The sequence below is a fragment of the Crotalus tigris genome, unplaced genomic scaffold (genome assembly GCF_016545835.1).
Source record: "Crotalus tigris isolate CLP2741 ecotype Arizona unplaced genomic scaffold, ASM1654583v1 scf7180000017987.690289119674:8195010, whole genome shotgun sequence".
NCBI classification, from domain to species: domain Eukaryota; kingdom Metazoa; phylum Chordata; class Lepidosauria; order Squamata; family Viperidae; genus Crotalus; species Crotalus tigris.
The window spans coordinates 1,765,773-1,790,612 of NW_024096758.1; the positions used below are offsets into that span (position 1 = coordinate 1,765,773).

General features: G+C 37.8%; 1 protein-coding gene across 1 annotated transcript in view; it reads left to right on the top strand.

The window, feature by feature from the left end:
- The first annotated feature begins 13,886 nt into the window (after positions 1 to 13,886).
- INTS9 (integrator complex subunit 9) overlaps positions 13,887 to 24,840 on the top strand; it is a 64,434-nt gene continuing 53,480 nt past the window's right edge. Inside the window, exons 1-2 of the mRNA XM_039345923.1 lie at positions 13,887 to 13,895; positions 17,246 to 17,373. Coding sequence (XP_039201857.1) covers positions 13,887 to 13,895; positions 17,246 to 17,373 — 137 coding nt within the window. The remainder of the gene's footprint in view (positions 13,896 to 17,245; positions 17,374 to 24,840) is intronic.

Below are 24,840 nucleotides of genomic sequence, written 5' to 3' on the forward strand. Positions count from 1 at the left end.
CAGCCCCGCACTGCGAAAAGAACGGGAGAGATAAGAGAAGCTGCGATGGGAGGTCCTGCAGCTTTCCACGGGGCTGGCGGCGGGAGCTGAGGGGCGCAGGGCTCAATGTGATCATTGGCACATTGTGAAAAAGAAACAACTACTTCAAAAAAACACAGCTCTCATTAGTTTGCAGCCTGCCATCGCAGAAGGTCTCTGTTGAGGATGTGGGGCTGCAAGGAGTAAGACCCCCCCGCCCGCCTGCACAAACAAACACGTGTGCAGGTCTGGGAGAGGTGAGCTGTGAGCCACAGAGAAGCAACAACAGGGGGGAGGGGTCAAAATGTGAAGCCTCTGCCCACTGCTGCCTGCCTGCTGCCACCTCTGCCCGGAACCTCTGGTAGTTTAAAAAAAAGCAGAGTGGGGAAAAATATTTCCCTCTGCTATATTTCCAGTCTGAATTAGACCAAGACAGGGTCTCTACAAGAGAGCCCTTTTCAGGATTATGTATTAATAGAAAAGCAACTAAGCTACCTCTGTTCCTAAATGCTAAAGCTGTTACACATAAAAAATGGAGGAGTTCAGATCAACTATCACAGCCACCATTTTGATAGTTCTGCTGTACTGTTGTCTATGGACGCCCCCAGTAAATGCAAGCATGGGATAAACTGAGCCTGGTTTGTTCTCCGTCTTTTAAGAGGCCACAGACTACTAGCAAAAATGGCATTTGATCACAAGTCAAAGAGGCATTGAGAAATGTTTCCCTTTTTGCATTTGAGCATCCAAGAAGGGACAGGAAAGGAGAAAGGGAAAGAGGAAAGAAAAGAAGAAGAAAAGAGGGGGGGGGGAAGAAAAAAGAAAGGAGAATGAAGAAGGAAGGAAAAAAAGGGAAAAAAAGAAGGAAGGAAGGAAGGAAGGAAGGAAGGAAGGAAGGAAGGAAGGAAGGAAGGAAGGAAGGAAGGAAGGAAGGAAAAACAAAGAAAGAAAGAAAGAAAGAAAGAAAGAAAGAAAGAAAGAAAGAAAGAAAGAAAGAAAGAAGAGGGAAGGAGGGAGGAAGATTATACTGAGAGGAAGGGAGGCTTTGAGGGAAGTGCTGCCTTAACACCTGGCCACCAGCAGCACTGCTGCCCTTTCGCCATCCCCTTGCCCTCTTCTCCTGGCCTAACCTGGTGGTCTCCCATCCTATTGGGAAGGATGCTTTGGTTACAATGCCGGGTCTCCTCACATAGAAAGGGACTTGGCTTTCCTCTGACCCACAGACTTTGCCCTCCTGCACCTACCATGAGCAACCTGGCAAAGGAGAGTGAGCACAGCAGCAGCAGCAGCCTCGAGGAGGTAAGCACAACCAGCACCCCCTCAGGAAAGTGGGGCTGGACTGGATTGAGATGCAGGATCCTGGTGCCCCGAGAGCTCGAGGGCCAGGCTAGGCGCTTGCCCTCCGCTGCCAGGGCTCTGGGAAGGCTGTGCCACCTTCTGGGAGTCCTCTTTGCAACCCAAGAGGGACAGTGAGGCTCCTCTGGTGGACCATGCCCTGGTGCCCACCCCAGTTCCACCCCCCTCCATTGAAGACCCCTGGATCCCCCCCACAGCCCCCTGCTCACAAGCGCCTCCAACCATTGACTTTGTTTGTCAAAAGGTTGCAAACGGGGATCACATGACCCTGGGACACTGTGACCATCAGTTGCCAAGCATCCAAATGTAAATCATGTGACCCTGGGGATACTGCAATGGTCATAAGTGTGAAAAATGGTCATAAGTCACATTTTTCAGTGTCATTGTAACTTCGAACAGTCACTAAGTGAACTGTTGTAAGTCAGGGACTGCCTGTTCTTTATCACTTTGTTCCTTTTTTTTGGTCATCAGGTTTTTGACACCTTGCTAGGCGACTGATGGTACTCGAATATTGCCTTATCCTAAAAGTGGTACAACGGGTGAAAAGGTTGAAAAGCCCTGCTCTATGCTACCATCAGGATTTTCAAAAGTGAAAGGAGAGCAAAACAGCTTTACATCATATATATTAGCAGCTAGATTTGTACATATTGCACTAAGCCGAATTTTACATAACCACTTTTGTGAATAAGCCAAAGTGGCTGGCTTCACGTCCCGAATATTAAGCCAGAAAGTACAATTTATAAAACACAATGATTATATTCACAAAAGATGCTAAAACAAATCCAAATACGTTACACCATGGAATGGTATTTGACCCAATGATGAAGTCAATAAGCCCATTCCACATCACAGTAGGCTGCCAGAAATCCAAATAAGCTTCAGTCAGTGAAGAGCATCTCTTGATCCACTAGAATAACAGAAAACTGAGAAAGGAGTAGGAAAAAACCCGGCACATAATCAAGGACTTGTATTGCTGAGGGGGGGAAGGAACACATCACAAAATATGGCAGGCAACGGTTGTATTTAACTTTTTCTTTTTAATGGCTAGATAAACTTACTTTCAATACACTTTCATTATCAAATATATGCAGCTACTTTTGTACCAATAGGATTTCAGGTATAGAATGTGTGCTCCTCTAAATTAGGACTGTGCATGTTTCTAAATAATCCCAGTGTTTTCAAATACATGAGAGTGCAAGCATAGCATCTATTTCAGTAGTTGTTTCTTTTGTTAGGCTTCCAATCATTATTCTGAAAAAAGAGGCAGCTGTTTTAAAGAGATGTTTATGCTTTTGCTCTAATGCAGTGGTTCTCAACCTGTGGGTCGGGACCCCATTTGGGGTCGAACGACCATTTCACGGAGGTCGCCAAAAAAGGCTGTCTGCCATTTTTTCCCCTTTTCTTTGGCCACGCCCCTGGCACCCGGTGATGTATAAGTGGTTGGGGGTCACCACAACATGGGGAACTGTATTATGGGGTCGCGGCATTAGAAAGGTTGAGAACCACTGCTCTAATGCATTCCATAACATTTCTTTCAAACCATTTTTGAAGCATTTTCAGAGCTACTGTAAACCCTTTTATGCTGGAACTGCCTGAAATTGCACTTGGGAATTTTGGAGAACACTGCTGTTGATTGAACTATGGTTCCTCTCAACTCAGTCAACAGATGTAATAAAAAAAGCTATCACATTCCTGTCCTCATTGTCTATTTTTCATGAGCATCTGCCTGGTTATTGCTAGCAACGTTGCTAAGTTAGAACTTTTCATCTACAACACTTCTTATCTGATGATAAAAATGATATTGTCTCCTCCAGTTCCCACAGGTTAAAGCTTCCAGAAATTTAACAAGACATTGAATCACTTAAAAAGTTTTTCCATCAATAACTTCAAATTAGATCCATAGAACTGCACTTTTGAAGCACATTTGTTGGTTTCCATGGCACTAGCTGCCATTTAGTTACTGTTAAAGACAGCTTAGAGAAATTAATAGATGATTAGATTACCAATAGCTGCTAGTCATAATGGATTTGTTGCAATGTCTTTCTTATACAGTTCTTACTACTTTCTCTGCCAAGCCACCCATTATAAAGGGCTAAAAAAAAAATCTGAACTAGTTCACATCACCATTTGATATCTACTGTTTGGTACTGTATTCATCAAATTCATCGTATCAGTTCTACAACAATTTGGCAAAATCAAAAGCTTGTTAATGGTTATGAACTTTGCTGAGATCAGAGTTAATAATGTAATCATATATGAAGTACATATTAATTTTTTCTGTAGTAGCAGTAGTTTAATATTTGGAGGCCACAGGAATAAAATGGATAAACTTTCCTGCTGCCTCCCGTTACCAGACTTCTTTATGGTGCTCTATGTATCCTTCATTCTGCTTCCAATTCAATCTTTATATTAAGTCTCAAATAAGTACTCCAGAAATTAACAACAAACTTTTTAATATTCAGAAATTGATCGACCCACTGTATAAATATACTTTATATTAATCTTCCTTGAGTATATCGTTGCCAGATTTCAACACTCGGATATTTGAGCAACCCAAAGAGAGTCACCAATTGGCTTTCTACATTCTGTTGCAAAACTTTGTCCCAGCATGAAATATCAACAATGGAAGGAACAGAAACTGTTAGCAATTCCAAGCGAACTCATCAGTGAAGTTTCCTTGAGGACCTGGAGGAAAGACAGGATATAATTCTAAAAAATGAATCAATTCAGTAACATAAAAAAATAAACACCAACTTATTCTGCTGCTCTGTCATAGAGCCTAACAGAATAGGTAACAAATTACAATTACTTTTGTGGATAAAGTAAAGAACAAATCCAAAGCTAAATTCTTTGGGAAATTTGTCTTCCTCTTTCTTTCTTCCTCATTTCCTTATGTGTCATGTTAATCCTATTATCCTGATCCAAAGGTCTCGGAAATGTGCTGAACCCCATGCCACAAAACTGCATACTGCTTCCCCTTTAAGAAACAGCCTTAACACATGAAGCTGCTTTTAATCATATCTAAGATTGGATTGCAGATCTTTTTCTGGCTCAGACATCTTAATTTTCAAAGTTCCACATGATGATTCACAATATTCTTCCACACTGCAGACGGCTGTAATCTTTATTTTATTTTTTAAACAAAAGGACATAAATCTCCAATAAGTGCATTAATGGGTAAATATAAAAACATCTTATAACAATGGCAATATTTCCTGATTCCCCTGAGCCTGATTCTCATATGCATACAGTATGCACATCTCCTTCATTTACTTGCGGTGAAAAAGGATGCCTGCAACTTATTCCACTTCCACTGGCCATTTGGTTTAGCTTTCTCTTTTAGCTACCTACAGATTACTAAACTGAGAAAAGAGCACATCATTCAGAAATAACCATCAAAATGTTCAAACACCTCTTAGAAAATGATCATTTTAAAACTGCCAGAGTTTACCTACTCACTGCATTGAGAATGGCACCTACTTGAATATTTGCCATCTATATTTTTCTAGAGCTTCAGAAGAAAGAGTCTAAGGCGAAAATTCAAATTTGGACTAATTGCACTGCAGGCAGGTAAGCTTTATAAATGAATAAAGAGAGCAGGGTAATTTAGGAGGAATCTTATCACACACTGTTATATTCCTGCTGATATTTTCTGGGAACTCAAAGTCTAGAAATCATTTTACTAGTGGGTGCATCTTATACATTAGTTGGCAATTTTAATATGGTTTTAATGGGCATACTACAGTATAGTGCAGTGAATCAAACTTCTCTGTGGCAAAGATCGCTCTCTTATTCTGCATGCTTGATTTAATACCTTATGATAGGAAATAATCTCTGATGAGGTACAATGCTAATGCTACCTCAGCAGTTTAAAGACTATGGGTAAGGTTTACTCTGGCCTAAACCCCAAATCTAAAAGTAGAATTGCTGTAATTGCTGAAGGCAGAATTGTTCATATTGTGGATCAGGGGATTACAATAAAGAAAACTGATCAGACTTGCAGACTAAATAGGAGCACTGCCATAATTCACTCTGGGTTTTGTTCCTTATTTTGCTGTCCCAACTCACACTGGATAGTATTATACTTCAAACTGTGAGAACTTCTATGAAATAAATATGTTAAAATATGTATATATACTGTATTTATTTCTTGCCCAACTCTAATTAAATTATTAGTTTATTTATGGGGTGGGGTCCAATAAATTCATCTATCATTTGACAGGCTTTAATACTACAAAGTTTGAGAACTTCTGATTTCAATGGACTACATGGTAGCACCTGATTCACGAGAAGTATTTGATGCCAGCTAACTTAAAGAAATACTACCAGTACTAACACATCAAAGATACATGCTTATAACTTATATTTTGAAACAGAGGACTTTGGTCAGTCAACCAACAGACTCTTGGAATAATAAAGGTCTTTCAGGGGTCACTTTTCTCTATAATACATTAAAACTATCATGACAGAGAAGATTTCTGCCTATGGTAGTATACAGATTTTTTTTCTGTTCATAGATACCCATCCCATGGAACTGAATTTATAGCTTAATGTATGCCCTGTATTTTTACATTTCAGTTTGCAAAGGTAAATCCCTATATGTACAACGCTCCTCCAAAATATTATCTTTTAATAAGAACTACAGGGAGCTTCTTTTGGGGGGGGGGGTGTTTGAGCGTAGCTTCTTTGTCCAAGAGCGTCAGCTGAAATTCAACATACATTCAGTCCTTAAACATGTCTTACCATTTAAAATTTCCAGGAGAGATTTGAAAAATCAGAATGACTTTAATTGTACAACAATAGCCATCAGTACAAGGGAAATAAATTGGGCAAATACTGAATCCGGCTTGTTTTATTTGTTTACATTATGTTTATGCTGCTCGTCTCTTCAATGAATGCTGAAAATAAGTACAAACTGAGAATTTCAGCTTTTATTTTAAGAAATCTACATTTCTGGACTGCAAAGCTACAAAGATGGATGGAATTCTAAAGAATTCTTAAAAAAAGAGTGTGATTGAGAAGTTATAATGGTCCAGCTGGGATATCAAATAGCTTTCAGTGTGGCCCGAGGCACCATATAACAGCACCATTCAGGTACATTTATATATTCACATAGGTTGCAGTAGATTGTAGAATTCTTCTCTTCAGGCCATAGAAAGACATTTTGGTGTTTGTAACTGTCTCTCATATGAATAATCCTTCAACAGAGACCTCATCATGTCTGTATTTTAAGACAACAGCTTGGCAGTATAACTTATACTTTGCATGCAAAAGACTCTCTGGCACACAAAAGAGATCTCAGTTATCAGGTATGGAAATGACCTTCATGTGACATTCTGGAGGGCTCTGCTAGTCAGAGCACTAGCATTTTGCTGAACAGGACAATATCACACTGATAAAGCCAGCTTCATCTATATTCTTGAAAATTTCTCCAAACAAGTTAACCTCAGGTAATCCATAGATTATATTACTTAATGTGTAGATGTTCAACTGCTTTGGAAGACTTTTTGGAAAATTCTACTAGCAGAAATATGGTTTTTAGACAACTTTATGAATAACTCATGCCTGTTCAGTAATAACTTCACCAACTGCCAACCCATGTCTGAGCACGATGCAAAGTACTAGTGCTTTTTAATGGGCTTTATAGGTGTCTTCGATCACAGCATTTGAAGGATTGTCTCTTCCCACATTTCCTTACCTGTATTATGGTCATTCTTAGAAGCACTGCTCCAGGCATCCTCCCATACTGAAATGTAATAAGTGGCTTCCAGGGAACAACCTTCTCAGTACTAATAGTTTCCTAAGCTCTAGAATGCCTTCCCCAGAGCATACCTATTTTCTTATCTTTCTTAGCATTTTAGTTCTTAAAATTTTGTGCTGTAGCTGAGCTTTTCAGCCATTTTTTGTGTGCTGTTTATGTTTTAATTGTTATACACTGGATTTTTTTAATAATAGTTTTTATTTTAAGAAAATTAAATTGTAACTTTAGAGTGCTGGTAGCTGCCCTAAGACAACTAGTCCTACCCCTATCGTATGCCATATCTAAGTTTCCCTAAGAGAAATAAAAGTTTTTCACTTTTTATTATGAAGCCCATGTGTAGAATGTAACACCCCGGGAAATATTCATGCCTTTTTGCACCAGCCAAAGGCTACTTTATGCCCCAATATCAGCAATAATTTGTTTGCTCTTTTAAAGTCTTACCATACTATTGTTTAATTAATTTGTTTTAATTGATCATTTAATACTTTATAAAAAAATAAGTAATATCTAGAAAAAGAGCCACAGTGGTAGAAAACAAAACTTTACAGTTATAGAAAAGGAAATCTTACAAGACATATTCTGCTATCACTGCATAAACACTGATCTTTATTATAAGGATATCTATATCCTGTATTTCAAAGACTAGGGCTTCACAAGGCAGCTGACAATTTTGTTAATTCAACAATAAAAAAATTATTTAAGGCAGGCAACTATTTAAATCACATCTTCAAAATGTGTGGGATTAAATTTCTGTTATCCTTATGCAAAAGTTCTGGGTTAAGAGAAGCCAATGATTAGCAACCAGGTGGAGTTGAATTCCACTAACATGGGGAATGCTGGTAACTGCCTTGAGCTTGAAAAGTGTGGTGTAAATGGACACCTACATTTACAAGACACATATTGTTGTTTCCCAGGTTCCACAAGGGCACTTTCAAAAGGGGTAGAGGTGGTGAGGGGGATAGGAATAACAAGTTTCACCTCCTGGAAGACCCTTCAGTTCAGATGTCAACCCTGTATGCACATCAGCTAGCCTCATCTGTAGCACAGCATCCTGCCCCTTCCATTACCACAGTTTAATAATTAGTATGTGAACAGTGAATACAGATTCCATGGCTAAATGAGATGGAATGAAGCTCCTTGACTATAACCCACCCCAAGATAAAACTGTTCACTCTCAGCCTTTATGGGAAGGAGAAAAGCCTCTGATGGCTCCACCATCATAGGAAGGAAAAAGCATTCAGAACACTGAGCCAAACCCTCCACAGTGATATAAGCCTATGAGCCAGCACTTTCTCTCCCTCTTTTTCACAAGTGCTGCTTTTTTAAGCAAGTTTAATTTTATGCCACATCTTTCATGCACAGTAAAACATCCTCTGTAACCTTGCTTACAGATTTCTTTTCAAAGAGAGGTGGGACATTTTAAAAAAATATATAAATGCCGTTTCTTCCTTCCTCCAATATGTGCAAGATGCACCACTTTTTAAATAGCCTCTTTTGCAATGCAGTTATAAAAAAAAATTATCCAGAAACACATGATCCAATGCTGCATCCACAAAAAGCATAGCCTTACATTCTGTGCTAATTAATCTGAAGTGATGATATCATCTTCTAGTTCAATATGCACCATCATAAAACATGGATTAAAATCCCTCACAAGCAAGCATTAAAGGTAGTGGTGGGGGTAGTCCACCTTTCTGCTAGAAAGTGCAAAACAAACAAGGTAAAGGGTGTTAAAAGAGTAACTAATCTGAAGCAATATGATTTTTATAGCTTGCCAAAGGTCATGTTGTTGTATGGCCACAATCCTAGAGATACCTATGGAACAAGTGCCATTCTCTGTAGTGGACAATATAGCAAAATAAAGCTCACAAAAGGTCAATGTATCCATTTGTATTTGTTCAATCCAATTATACATATTAGATTATTAATATATTTCCACATAATATATTAATCCACATAGAGTGACTTCAAGAAGACATCTGTACAGATGCACAAGATGTTGATATCTAATACATACCTGATGAATGCACAGTTGCACCACATAGTTTTTTGAAAACCCACTATATTGCATATTCCATAACCTTCCTAAACAGCTGCTTTTAATCCTTCCTTATTCTAATTTTTAATATCTATAATGAGGGAAAAGGATGTTTGGTGCTCTACAGAAAAGAGCACACCGCAATAGAGAGCCTTGCACTTATGACTTGCATTTCAGAAAGACCATTTATATTTTTTGTTTCTCTAGTTAACTACCTTGAAAGACAACTTGATAAACTGGAAATAAAAGCGGTGCTGCATTAGGTGGACCTTTCATCAGATCCAGCAGCATTCTTTGTACATTTTTCAACAAAGAGTCACCATACTCTAACTAGTGCATATTTATTCCTACATAGGTTATAAATACATTTTGAAGAAACAAGAATGATGTGATCTTTGGCCCAAAGTGATTACATAGCAATAGAACACAAGGAAAATGAAACAGAAAAGGGAAGGATAACAAAGGATTAAATACTGTATCTTGTTCCATCATTTCACAAAGGGGTAAGGATCAGACAGGAGAATATTAAAAAAAGGTCTTCCAAGAAAATGGCAAAGAAAGAAACATAAAGTGACAATCCAAAATATAGGAGTTAGCAAAGTAAACCTTTACTTCATCTTATAAAATGTAAAGCCAATTCATTGTCACTAGTAAACATATGTTCAAAATCCTGAAAAGCTTCAAAGGCATAGAAGCATTCCCTGCTACTTCTTCTTAACTGTCTGATTAACTTTACTTTAGTCTAAAGACTATTGGCTGAACACCATGATTTGGCTTTATGAAAAATGAAGCATACTTCAACTATGACAAAATGTATAACTTTCAAAGAAATCAGGCTTTTATTCCAGGAGTGGCAGTGGAGAAAACAGAAGATGCAAAGAGATTTGTACTATGACAATTTGCAAATGTCAACTTTAGTCGTTGACGGTTAGATATTCATTTCAAATATATTCCATGTTTTCTCCAAAAAGCATTAGCGAAACATTTCAGGTCAGGTCAGAAGACCCATGTTTTAAATACCACTCCATGCTCAAGAAAATAACTTCACACATTAACATTATTTTTTCCCACAGAGGGATGAATGATCAATGAAGACAACATCATATGATGTTCCCTATGATTGAGTAAGGGGTCTGTGTGCAGATGTAACCTGTTCAATATCTCAAATCACTAGTTAAAAGACCTCAGACAGCAATCAATCAATCAACACAATTCTTGATCTGCTAGTCAGCAAGCACTAAGGCATAAGGCTAACTTTGTATCAGCCAGTCTGTGTATTGATATAGCAAAATTATGTCAAATCAGTTTCACACACACACCAACAAAAATGCTACCCCTCTAGTTTCTTATTGCTTCTCTGACAATTTAAAGGGCAATCTTTGCTCATAACATTCTCTGGCTAAACTTGTAAGTTGCACTAAGTCATGTTTTATTTTATTGTGGTTTACTGAATAAGTCACAACCATTTGGATATATGCACATTAAATCAATATAATTGCAATATTGCTTAAGCTATTGTGTCAAGTCAGTTACTGTACATCCCTCTTAATCTTTGATTTTTTTACATAGAGCTCTAATTTGTTTTTGCAAAATGCTCCTTTTATAAATTATGAAGAAAATAGGAAGGAAGGAAGGAAGGAAGGAAGGAAGGAAGGAAGGAAGGAAGGAAGGAAGGAAGGAAGGAAGGAAGGCATTAAGTTCTGATAGTCTTGCATTCTTCTATACTTTTCAATCTCTTCAGACAGATAGAGGATTCACAATTATTTATTTAGATTATCAACAGAGAACTAGTAGCAAGATTCCACTCCCAATTTCATTTTAGGCATAAAGTCTAAAAAACAACGATATGATAAATTAGTACTCATATAGAGCTTCTGAATATTTATAGCATTCCACATGCATAAAGCTTTATGAATAACCTTGGAAAAGAACAATATCAATTTATCACTATATTCTATATGCGAAATGCTGAGACTGAGAAAAGGTAGTTTGCATGAAGCCACTTATGCGGTAATCTTGTATGAATTACTTGAATATAGCTGAATAGGACTGTGTTGTTAATGATTTCACAGCTAAGATAGAATAGGGAACTAGAGGACTTCCCACATCACAGCATAATTTTTTAAGCACCATGCTGCATCAGCTCACATTAACTTGCACAATGAATTCACAGCATCTGTGGTTTGAAATCAAACATCTAAAGTCCAAATGCGATACTTTAAGCATAGAACTCTTGAATAATGCTTTAAAGATGCTTCAAAATATAGCTTATAACTATTAATTTTCTAAGAATTGGTGTTGGAAAGAAAAATGTTTTCCAAGGGGCTCAAACAATGGCATAAACTTTTTTGGGGGGAGGAAACTTAAGCTATTAAAACTACCTCAATATACAGAATGAGAAAGTAGATAATATGGCCTTTGATGATGCTCAAAACCAATCTGAATCAGCATACATTAACTTAGAGAAACCATGGGGGAATTCAAGTAACCTAAATATTAAACTCTCCAGTTTGAATCAATATTCTCACATCATATTCCACACCTGCAAAGAGCTGAATGCAGCAACAGCTGACAACATTTGACTTGTCATGCTTTTCTGTTTGCAAGATGATCACCCTTCCCCATCCTGCAATAGCTGGCACACCCCAGTGTCTCCAGCGACTACTCCCTCTGCACTAGGCTCTCACTTCATGAAGGCAGAGGTCTCTTTTTCCAACCTGTGCATATTGTGCACACTAAAATTGTCAATATTTTGTCATTTAAAACCCTGTCAAGAAACCCATGAACAAATGCTTTTTTGGTTAAACAAGGTATATAAAAATTAGTATTTTACCCACATAATCTGTACCTGAAATCTTCAACTAATTTCAGTGTCCTGGAGTCAACAATACTATTAAAGTTTAATTAAAAGCAAGCATTTAATCTTAATGAAACTATGACTAAAGATGCCTAAATAGTCTGAACATCAAGTGCCTGTTCAATATTAGAAACAACTCTCCAGAAAAACTTAACAATGGAGCCAAATGTCTCTCATTTAGCTCAGAATTATTTCACTTTTGTTAACATCTATTCCAATTAACCATCCAAACAAAAAGAAATACTGCTCTCCAAGATAATTTTAAAAAATTGTCCTTCCCCTGTTAATACCTCAGACAATAATTTCTTATTTTAATATAACCCAGCAAATCCTATCATCATCCCACATATCATACAATCCAAGATTTCTTGTCTATATCCCCTGCATGGAATGTGGAGACCTACAAATCTGGCTATCCCTCTTTGACCTTTTTACATGCCTTGGAAAATCATCACCCTGACCTATGCAAAAACAAATTTCTTGGGAAAAATATTTTATCAGTAATCCTGTCCCGATAAATGTATTTGCAAGGTTACCTGGGTGCTGTAACAGTAACCCAAGATTTCCAGAAGCTTGGGAAAATCCAGAAGGGACAAAATAAAACAACGTATTGATACTATCACTCCCTACTCTCCTCTTGAATAAAAACTAATCCAGAAGAACCATTATCACTGTTTGTAAAGGGCTTCCCCCCACCCACCCCCAAAAATCCCCTCTGGAGCACAGATCAAAACCACCATTACTCAAAAAAAGATTGCAAATGCCTTCATCCTATCTCTCTGCCTGCTCATAAAGAGTAGCTAAAGTGGGGTAACAGATAACTTATCTGTGTTAACGCTATTGATCAAACAGAGAAAAAGAACTGGCTGCTGCACCCTCAAAACTTCTGATCGTCTAAATAAAAATAATTAAAAGAGCTTGTTTAACAGGCTCTCCTCCTTCAGCTGCGAAAAGAAGAAGAAAAAACATCTTTTTCCCGTCCTCTCTCCACTCTAAAATTCTCAAGATCTCACAAAGTCACTCGGGATGCGTTCCGAAAAGAAATACTGTACTCACCCCTCTAGTCCCAAACGGACAAAAAGAAAAAGAAAGACCACTAGACCGATCAAAACAAAAGGAAAAGAGAGACCCTCTTCTCCTCCTCTTCCTTTGCACGATCGCCCTTCGCTCCCGAACAGACCTGATCGTGCCCTTCGCCGTCAAAAGGATACTCACGTTTTGGTTCTGGTTACTTTTTTCTCCACTTGACCATTTAGAAGCAGAAGTTGGGGGTGGCTTCCAAATAGGAAAAGCAACGAGATTTCTTTTTGGGGGGATCCTGCAAAATAAAATGGAGAGGAGCTCCAGAGGGGGAATTGCTTCAGACTCCCAAGCTCTGCTTCCCCTGAACCCCCCAAGGAAAGAAAAAAAACCCCTCCCACTTCTTCCTGCTCCCTTTTGAGCTCAATCAGACCAGACTGACTGCCTTTGTCTGTCTGACAAGCGCCATGTTGATATCAACATCCTAACTCCCACCTGCTGCCGCTGTGAGATCCTGGGACTTGTAGTTCCTTCTTCCCAAGGGTAAGAAGATAAAGTGGGCCGTCCAGGACTACAACTCCCAGAGACCTGCGCTAAAACTGCCACACCAATGGCTAACAGTAAACGGGAGAGTGATGATCAGGACGAGAAAAAACTACGATTCCCGTCGTCCTCTCTAGATCGGCGAAGATATGGCTAGTCGTGACATCATTTTTAGAGTGGGAGGAGTGAATAAGAGGGCAGGCTGCAGTAATGGACTACATTACCCAGGATGCAATGCAAGAGGTTTAGCCCAGGAAAGAGAAGCATGGTCCCCTGTATATAGAGCCGGGTAAAGCATGAAGCTGGTGAGTTGGGTGAGCTATTGGTGGGTTTTGATGCAGGAAATTTGAGGACTGACACGAGAGGCCATCTAATTTCTCTCTCTTGTACTGCAACTCTGGAGGGAAAGTTTGCAATTTCTCATGATCCATTTTGGTGGGATAGTTGTAATTTGATGAGTCTCAATTGTTTTTTTTCAGCCAACTATAATGTATTGTTTTTAGTATTGTTAGCTTGATTAGTTTTATTTGCAACTCCTGCCCCCACCCACCTATGTGAACTCTCTGGATATTTCTGGGAGAAAGAATGATATAGAAATACAAATAAATAGTATATGCTTGATAGGCAAAAATCTATCTTTGTTTACTCTTATGTTATGACATACTGAATTAAATACTAAGATCTATTGAGGTTATGCAGCATTCAACAGTGTCTGTCTCTTTCCATCTCCCCAGTAAGAGTTGTAGTCCACAGTTTAAACTGTCACACAATATAGAAATGCATTATTGAATATCAGATACATTGGCTCTCATCTGTTGAATGTTCAATATCATTCTTTATATTGCATTTATATAACATTTTTCCTCTTGAAAACTCCAAGTACATAAAATGCTCATGCAAGAGAGAACACTACATAAACATCTCAGTGATATGAGTTGGACTAAGAGAGAGTGATAGTCCAAAGTTAGCTAGTGAGATCTATGGATGAGTGGAGATTTGAAACTTGGTGTTCCTGGTTCAAATCTATACTTAGCTTCTATACTGTACTGGCTTTGTTGCCAGCAAGATTGCAAAAACTCTGACTTTCTGGTTTTGATCTCACAAGCTTTTTATTAAAGGCATATAGAATTATTTTGAAATCAAGTATACTTTCTTACTTTAAACAAAACCTGATACTATGGTCATTGTGGGCATCTCCTTTGTTGTCTGCACTGTACAAATAAGGGAAAGGCCTAACATGCAAATAAGACTACTAATCCCTGGAAGCCTTATGGGAAAACTATCATGGCATAACCTTCCCTTCCCTTTTCATTTGATATTAAAAAGTGTCAAACAGTTATCATTTTAGTAATAGTAAAATGATATTCAAAGCACATCCTTACAGTATAAAACAGCCTTTTATAATTTGTACCCACAAATGTCTTGGATTAGAATTCTTAATATCCCCAGCCAATATGTGTTATCTCAAAGATGCAGTAGTGTACACATCTGAAGATATCAGTGTGAGGAAAATCTGTTATATAAGGTTCCTGGGGCAAGAGAAGAAAATGCTAGCCAGTTAGTTGGCTCTCATGCTGTATTTGTTTTGTTTTGCTTTATTTTATCATTTATTTTATTTTTATTTAATAGAAACTTTGAAATGTCAGATCAGGTGATAAAGAAGTTAACATTCAGATTTACTTATTTAGAAAATTTAGCACTTTTAAACATTTTTTTAACAAAATGTTTCTTGGTTGCATCATTTTTATTCTTTTTTAGTGAATTAAAACTTCTTCTAGGGAAATTGAGACCAACACATAACATTCATTGCATTTTAAAGAGACTAGTATATTTCACTCAAGAATAGGCTGTTCACTTATAGTATTTATTCTAATTCTTTTGTTGAAAAGCTTCTTGGGAAGCTTGTAGACACCAACAAAAGGATATAGGAAGAGGAAGGGAAAAAATGAAGGAGGCACCGGTTCATGAAATGTATACTGTTTGCTTATTCTGATTTATTTCTCACTGCTTTAAATAGGACTTGCTCCCAATCCGAATATGCCCAGGATTACAGCCTAAATGTTGCATCCCATTTAGTGGCTGCAGTTTAAGTTTACTAGGGTAAACATATTATGATACTGTTCCATATGTTACTTATTTGAAATGTAATACATGACTGCTCCCATTTTGTGGTTCTTAGTGGCTTATGAATATCTAAAATCCAATTTAAAATTCAATATAGTGATTAAAACCATTGAAATATTGCCAGCATAACAACATCTAAACTAAAAGACCTTGGTAGAAAGATGTTAGAAGCCGACCTCCTAAGTGCACCAATCTAAACTGCACAATGAATTGTTCTATAGTATACATTTTTCTACAGAAAAAGCAGAGTTAGCTACAGTATAGATGTTAACTGTATCTGTAACCTATAACAATAATACTGTAAACCTGGTCAGGACACACCATATTTCACACCTTCAATTGTGTCCAGAAACCAAATGGTAACTAGTGTATCTGTTTAATATAGGAATGATAAATAGTATTATTATTTTTATTGTTCAAAAATTCCATAAGCCGTAACAGGTTAGAAAAGGGTAAAAGGTTTTGTTTTGTTGTTTTCAGTAACTTGTTTATTGTTTGGGTACTACCTTCCGTCTCAAACTGATTTAACCTATAAACTGGCTTAGTTCCTAACGTGCATTTCCACTTTAAATTCGTTCAGCTTTATAATGGGACTTTTTCCTCACATGCACACACACACCCCTGTATACACACATTTGCTGCCATTGAATATGTTGCTGATGTGGGAATCCGTGAGAGTCTTCCGAAAGTCTGAAAGAACTTAGACTTGATCATTCTTTCTACTCATATTCTTCTCAGAAAATGGATAATGCTTTCCCCTTAATGTCATTGTACCATGTCTACATCTGTCAATAGCTCTAAATGACTCTGTGTCCTTTCCTCTTTCTTGTCCATATACAAGAGTGCACAGATATTGGAAACATTCAGTGAAGGATCAAGATTCTTGATCTTGTTTCCTGATCTTTTTCTCCAGCTGAAAGTTTGAGCAATAGGGGTTGCTCAAGTTTGGGAGTGATATATCTCAAATTTCACTGCTTCTGCTAATAGCAGCTGGTGAATCTGCTTCTATATATCCTAGATCTTTTCGAATGATCATTGTCTACTTGAACATCTAATCCCAGAAAAAGCACTGAGTTCCATTCTTACTTAGAAACTGGATGGTAAACTGTTCATTGCAAACCATCACACCAGCATAACTAATCAGAGTCCAGTGTTTTGCTGCCACAAATATAATTGTACTCAGAATGCATTCTGCATTTCAGTGGCCTCTGTTGCTGTTCCGTGAGGTATAGCATAACGTGATGCATATTAATTTAAGAAATGTTAATTATACTCTGGTAGGCATAAATAACCATAAACCAAAGTCCAGTAGATATTGAGAAATACTGCACAATAGTAAAAATTATTTTTATGTATCCAAAGAAATCAGTTAAGAATTGTCATCACCTAGAAATTTTTAAATATTATTAAAATATTAAAATAGTATTTAAACATGGTAAGGATTCTTAGATAGTATCAAGTCTCCTTCCTGTATTCTGAGTGTACTATTATCTTTTCCTAATGCTGGTACTCAATATGATTTTTGTTTTAGTACTGCTTGTCTGGGCATCCGACTTTACCATGCAACGTACTCAAGTTCAAATCTACCACCATCATGTTGGACTGTGGGCTCGATATGACCTCAGCTCTCAACTTTCTCCCACTGCCTTTGGCCCAGAGGTGTGTCTTTTGTGTGTCTGTGTTTTTCCCATTCCAGTTTTACTCTGTACTTCATAAACCTTTGGGGGAAGAAGGGATTCATTAAAAACGAGAGTGAAACATTGTTGGGGAAGGCCAGGGGTTAGGGTTATAAGAAAGGAGTTTGAAATGAACATGCAGCAGCATCTGATAGTATAAAGAGTTTGTCCACTTAAAAATTCCCTTTATCAAAATAACATCCTTTGGCTCAGTAGATGGAAAGCATTTTATGGATTTATCGATTTGGTTTCCAGATAATTTATTCTAAGCGTCGCTAAAATATTGCAGCAGCAGCTCAGCACAAGTGAGGTCAGAGAACTGTCCTCTCTCTGGCTTCTTCATGCAAGAGGAGACAAATGAGAGGTAAATGTAAAGTGGAACCATGCCAGACATATATTTCTCCCCAGTTAACCACCTGTGTTGCAGATTGTTTGTTTTGGCAGAAGGAAAGTTATTCAATGATTCTGAGTTTGGGGATCTTTTACTACTATTTATTACAAAACGCAAGAAAAATGCATGTCATTCTGGTGCTAGTTAGAAGGCACTAGATCTATGCAGAATTATGGCTTTAAAGGTAAAAAGACACTTAAGAGTGGGTAGAGGCACCTATATAGCACCTATCTGCAAATACATCTTTTCGTGGAATAGCACAGCATCTATGGAAGGCATGATGCCCAGAAGAGATGCAGCTGCTTAAGGAGTTGCAGACAGATGTTATATTTGCGCCCTCTTGTGTTCCAGAGCACTTTCTTTCTTTTAAATCTAAAGTTTTGCACAGCCTTAAAAGGTTTTTTCAGTAAGGAGACTTCATCTAAATAGGTCTTTGTCTTATAGAATACAGAATAACAGAGTTGGAAGGGATCTTAGAGATCTTCTAGTCCTTGATCAAACAGGAGACTCTATAACATTCTAGGCAAATGGCTGTCCAATCTCTAGTAGCTTCTAGAGGAGAAGAAGCAAGAGATACATTTTAGAAATAGGCAATGTGCTATACTACCCATCGACACCCAAATATCTATAGCCTTCAGCTAGCCTTCCTTCCCCATCTGACTTTTTAAAGAAACTATTCTTTTAATGCTACAACTCAAGCTTTTAGCATTCTTTTCATTTTAAACGATGCAACACAAACTTCTATAATGCTCTTTAAAGAATGCTTTCAGGGCCCACCTAATATTCTAAAAAATAAATATGGTAAGTGACTGCAGTTCAGTGCCTTGTTTGGAAATGCACCCGTCTGCCAAGAATAATGGATTGTGGCCAGGAGAGAGGATTGGAGGAGACAATACAGGCAAAACACTTGTTTGCCTGCTCATAAAAGGGTTGTAAGAGTAGAATCCCTTCATCCCAGCCTTTTGTGAAAATGCTTGTGACTGTAATTCCAAATATACTTACCATCTCAAGCCAATAGATATACCAGTATCCATTTGACCTTCTTGAATCATAGCTGCAATTACTGCATTCCTTGGCTATCTATCAAAAAAAAAATCTAAGGCTAAGTTGAAGCTTGATCAAAAAGTTACCATAACGTTGCTATAAATGTTACCAGTTTGTCTCCAATTTTTTCCTGAAGTCTAAAACTAAAGCATCTGAAACTATTCTATCACCACTTTTCTCATCTGTTCCTTGCTCTATATACAGGAGTACATTATTGGTTCCACTGTCAAATAGCTTTTATTCTCCAGACATTAAAATTTACCGTTACCAGTTATGCGTTTTATATTGAGCTGGATGTAATAACATTCAGCATCTGTGTTCTGCCTTCTGGTACAAGCTTTCATCTTGATCTTCTATGTAACACTCTTTCAGAGATTTAATAAGGGCTGCATATCTATTTCTTATTTTTTATCACTGTTGGATTTAAATTCTAACTTTTCACTAGGATCACAAGATGTTCTACACAGCACTCCCTACTCCAATTTGATCCCCACAAAGTCATCTGACGAGCTTCCTTGGCTGAGCATGGTCATGAACTTGGGTTTCTTCAGATCTGGTCCAACCCCTTAACCCTTGTCTTACAGTGGTTCTCATATCTTTCCCTTATCATTAATCACTCCTCATAAGATTTGTAGTTCTCTAATCATTGTCATTGCCCCTATCTGCATCAGTTCCAGTTTTCTATATGTTCTTTAAAATATGGTGCCCAAAGCTTGACAAAATACTCAAGGCTGGGTTTGACATAAGTAGAATATAATGGAACAATTACTGCAGCCAAAATACACTGATAACTCATATTATGTTTGTGTTCTTCTACAATACCTCTTTCACAAGTGGTATTATCATGCCAGATATCCCCATCCTAGATTTGTGTATTTGATTTATTTTTCTTATGTATAGACCTTAGTACTGTATTTATTTATCAATCAAACAATATTTGTACCCCATCTTACTCCTGAAGGACTTTTGATGGCACACAGCATTACTAAAATGAGAGATTACAGTAATTACAAAAGCAAATGTCATTCCTGTGATCAAAATATTTACAATAGATATTTTCAATCAAATCACCTAGGGCTGAATGTAGTTTTTATTAAATGCAAGAATGGTAGGAGCTGCCCATATCTTTGTGGGAGAATATTCCAAAGGCTGCTGTGGAGAAGAGGTCCACCCTCTTCTCTTGGTTCTAATGAGAGGTAGAATTCTCAATAGGCTTTCCCTAAACAACTGGTCCAGATGGGCAGATTTAATTCTGTCAAATCATTCCCCAATGTATCCCAGTGCTACAGTTTAAAGAACTTTACAGATAATGTCCACTTTGAATTAAGCCCACAAGCTTACTTGAAATATAAATAAAGCTGAAGCCCAGTTTTTCAGGGAGACTGTTAACCTTTCTTGATTGAGAGAAGCTACACAGCTACTTGGAAGACCTGAAGGAACAGATTATAGATAGCACATCATGAAGAAAATCTATCTATGTTAGTAACTAAGAGTCAACATCGACTTGATGGCACATAGTCAATTGATCACACAGCTGCTTGTCTTATTTATGAGATAGGTTGAACTATTTGAAATTAATCAATCATTTCATTATAATGTCAACAGTCAATCAGTGAGAATTGTTTTATTTCAATAACTTCTAGTAAAGAGCCTCATATCATAGGAAATGTGGGTCTTTCCCACTGCTCATTTATATACCCTAATCAGTTGGGAACACCTTGTACTTACAAATATGGATCATAAAATTCTTGAACCAAGTCCTTAAATATACTTCTGTCTTTAAAAAAAGCCCCTCTCTGTAAAAATATGGTAGAGTATTTGTATAATATAATGTATATGTCATGGTTCCAACAGACAGAGACAAATAAAGCAGAACTCCAAGGCTTGGAAATTCCTCAAAGAAATTAGTTACAAGTATTGGCACAATCAAAAGTGAAACCAAGTCTGAATTTACAACTAAAAATTACCTGATTACAAAGTATAATGTCCTACCCACAAAACTATGCAATCGACTATGTTCCCCAATATATTCATTTGGCGGGCTTTTTTTTAACAATGCCCAGTCCCTGATTGCAGGAGCAATAGATGACCTTTGTTCCCACGGGACAGAAGATTATTTTGATTAGGGAAGCACCTGGGCAAGCCCCCCTCCCTCCGTTCTATGTGGCAACCTAGAATGAGGAGAAAAATGGCTGCAGCCAGGTTCATTGTAGAGTTGACAGTATAATTTTATATGTTATTCTATGTAATGGCTATAATATATATAACGGAGATCAAATGCAGTTGTATCCCATCCTTTGTCCCAAGACAGAAAACTTAGAATTAGCCATTCAGTCTTCTCACATCACCCATGCATCATGGACCAGTTTTAGGAGAGTATTGACTCAAGATCAACAAGTATAACCAAACTTTTTAGTTCTCTCTGGAAATTTTTCCTGGATTTTTTTACCCTTTATGATTAGGTCTTTTTTGTAGTAGGAAAGTGAACAAGAAAAGAGCATGGAGAGGCTTAGTTCAGATATGCCTCTTTCAGTGCATTGACTTTCTAGCTTCTTTTAGACTGAACTGAATCTATTGCTTGCTTATGCTATATAATGGAGTTCAATTCTCTTTCGTCTCATCTATAACATATATTCAAAGCTACTGGGAATGTTCGTCTGTCATTAGAGGCTGAGGTATCATTGTTACACAGATCATGTTCAGATCCAACCTGGTCTGAGCTGAATATGCAGTTGGAGCCTTGACCTGGTTCTTGGAAGCTATGAGGAGATGGATGGAAAGAAATTGGGTGAAGTTGAACCCTGTTAAGACAGATTTGCCATTTTTCCCGGAAATCATCTGGCTTACTTTATGCTGTGTTAAGAGTTGTGCTCCCTTGAAAGAGCAGGTCTGTACATTGGTTTTCCCCAGAATCACAGAAACTATGAGGTGGAGGGCATGGCTAGTGGAGTCTTGCCCAGCTTTGATTGATGTGCTAGTTATGGCTCTTCCTGGAAGGAGAGGCCCTGGTGGCAGTGAATCTTCCCCTTATCACCTCTAGAACAGAATACAGTACTATAATTTGCTTTTTATTCACTGTGCCTTCTGCAGACTACCCAACAACTGCAGTTGGTACAAAATGCGGCAGCCCACATATTGCTGGATGAGAGCTATCATTATTATATTACATTCCGTGATTGATAGCTCTGCACTGGCTACCAATAGGCTTCTGAGCATCATTTAAAGTGCAGTTTTAACCTATGAAATCTACATGGCTCGGCATTCAAATACTGTATATCTAGAACTGTCTTCTTCGGGTAAAATCAATTCACCCAGACTATATGTCCGGAATAGGAATGTTGAGGGTCTCCTTCCCATGCAAGACTGGAGAGAGGGCAGGAAACACTCTATCATTTGTGGTGGTGGTGATGGTTTTTCGGGCTTGATCCTTTTAGAATAGCCCCATCCAATAATTTGTATGACAGTCTCCTGTATGATATTTAGGCAGGCATTTTTTTCATACAGCTCTTAATTTGAAGACTATGGTTGGAGAATAGACACAGGAAAATTATGACTCATTAAAATAATCTATATATCTTTTGTACACTTTAACCAGAATCTTGTAAATTACAAGGGATAATGCTGGAGTGTGATAGTTGGTAAGAATCTGTATACTGGTAATGCTTGTCTTACAACTATTCATTTAATGACTGCTTGAAGTTACAAAGGTATTGAAAAAAGTGACTTAGGATCATCTTTCATACTTATAGTCATTGCAGCATCCCCATGTTCATGGGGTTAAAATGTGGGCACTTGGCAGCTGGCATGCATTTATGATGGTTGCAGCATCCCAAGATCACGGGATCGCCATTTGTAACCTTCCCACAAGCAAAATCAAGGGGGGAAGCCAGATTCACATAGTGACTGCGTGATTCACTTGACAATTGCAGTGATTCACTTAGCAACTGAGGCAAAAAAAGAAAGATCATAACTGCCTTGCTTAGCAAATGGAAATTTTGGGATCGGTTGTGGTCATAAGTCGAAGACTACCTGTACCAGTAAAGTCCTTGCTGTCATAACCTTTAAATAAGAGAAATGATGAATCCCAGGGCAACACCTTTTGGACTAAGTGACCTCAAATGGGCTACTGTACAGAATGAGTCCAAAATCCAGGAGCCATGAGCCACAAGGGAATGAAATTGGAGAAAGTTGCGGTTGTTTCAGGCTGCTGCTATGGTCAGGCTGCTATTGCAGTCATATGGAGTTCATTTGGAATGTCCTGTGATAGTTTCCCTGCCACTCTTGCAATCCCTTGTTCCTTACCATACCCAACAGCAAGGAATTGACTCTTCATGTGGCTATTAAAGAAGCAACGAGAAAGAAAGGCCTGGATATTTTTATTGCCCCATTTATATGTCCCATTTCTGGCATACAAACATGCACGTTATCTAAATCTTATCTTTGTTCAGGAACTCAAGGCATGTACATCATGCTGCATCTTGTTATATTTCTTCATAACTATCCTGTGATGTAGGTTGAGCTGAAAAATCACCAAGTGAGCTGCTGGGGCTGTACATGGAGTAGAAACTGGATTTCTCTGGTGTCAATCAAGTACATCAGCCACTTTAGTCCTTGCCCATCTTGCTGCATTTTTCAACTGCTTCTTACCATGAAACTGAGTATTTAATCCATTTACTCATGATATAAAGGGCACATTTTCTTCCCAAATGTATAACCTGCTTTTCAAAAAAGAGAGCTTTGCTGCTATTCCTATTGCATTTTCCATGAAATTTTTGCCTACCCTATGGAATTTTGCCTGTAGTACAAAAGTATTATGAGTATAACAAAGTTAAGATGAATAAAATAATGACTATATGTCAGGAAGCATTAGCATTATGATTCCCATGAGATTGAAATTTGGCAGGTTTGTGGCTGCTTCAATGTTCTGGCACTGTCAAGCTGCTACCTGGAGCGTCAGTAGAGTGGTCCTGCCCTAGCCTTCCAGAGGTTAAGGAGACCAGTCCTGCATTAGCTCCTGAAGATCAGGTAGACCAGTCCTGTCTGGAGAGACAAATCCTGTCCGGTACATTTATATTGAAAAAACAAGAAGGTGGTTTACAAATAATTTCAGAGTCTCATCTCTCCTATGACAGCTTTCAGTGCATATTTTTGTTTCTTCTTGGAGATGATGGCTGGCACCATCAGTTTCAAATGATAAACAACAAGAAACTAACAGTGATGCATTACTAAACATATTGAATAATGAACCATGAGAATGAGTTTAATAACCTTCTAAGAGGAGGATGTCTATTACAATGATACGTGGTTGGCATGACTGCTAAGACTGAAAGCATGAGGCTGAGTTACATCCAAATGAATCAAGCAATCTGGAGAACAACAACATACAGCAGTCTGAGTGATTGAATGATGATGATTTTAGAAACATCAAAAGGTGCATCATCCTCTCTCCAACATTTGTGGGAGGATCAAGATATATGATGAAATGATGTCAAGATGCCATGATACATATACAGAAATATGGCAGTATTTCATTTTTCATTATAGTGACACGCAATTCAAACTGGCCAGAAATACACAGCATTTTTTTCATCAGCAACCAGATTTAATTGTGAGTATTCAACTTGAAAACAAAGTTGTTCCTGAAGTACCATAGTGCAACACATGGTCTCGTTAGTAGGTAGATTATGTGCTAAGTATGGATATCAAAAGCAGTATCTTTCTCATTTGCATTCTTTGCTGTAGTTAATGAAGCATCCAAGCCAAGACAGATATGATACTTTTGTGCAAGCCAAAATACCAGACCCAAATGAACATCCAGAGCTGCATAAATTGCTATTAAAGCACATGATTGATAGTCCCTTTTGCAGCAGTTACTCAGGATGTTAGAAAAATGATACATTCAGTAAGCAGTACCGAAAGCCATTCAATCAGCATACAAGGTATAGTGATGATTCATATCCTATCTACAGGAGGATTTGAAGTACATCAAGCAGGACAACAGAGTTGAACTAAAAC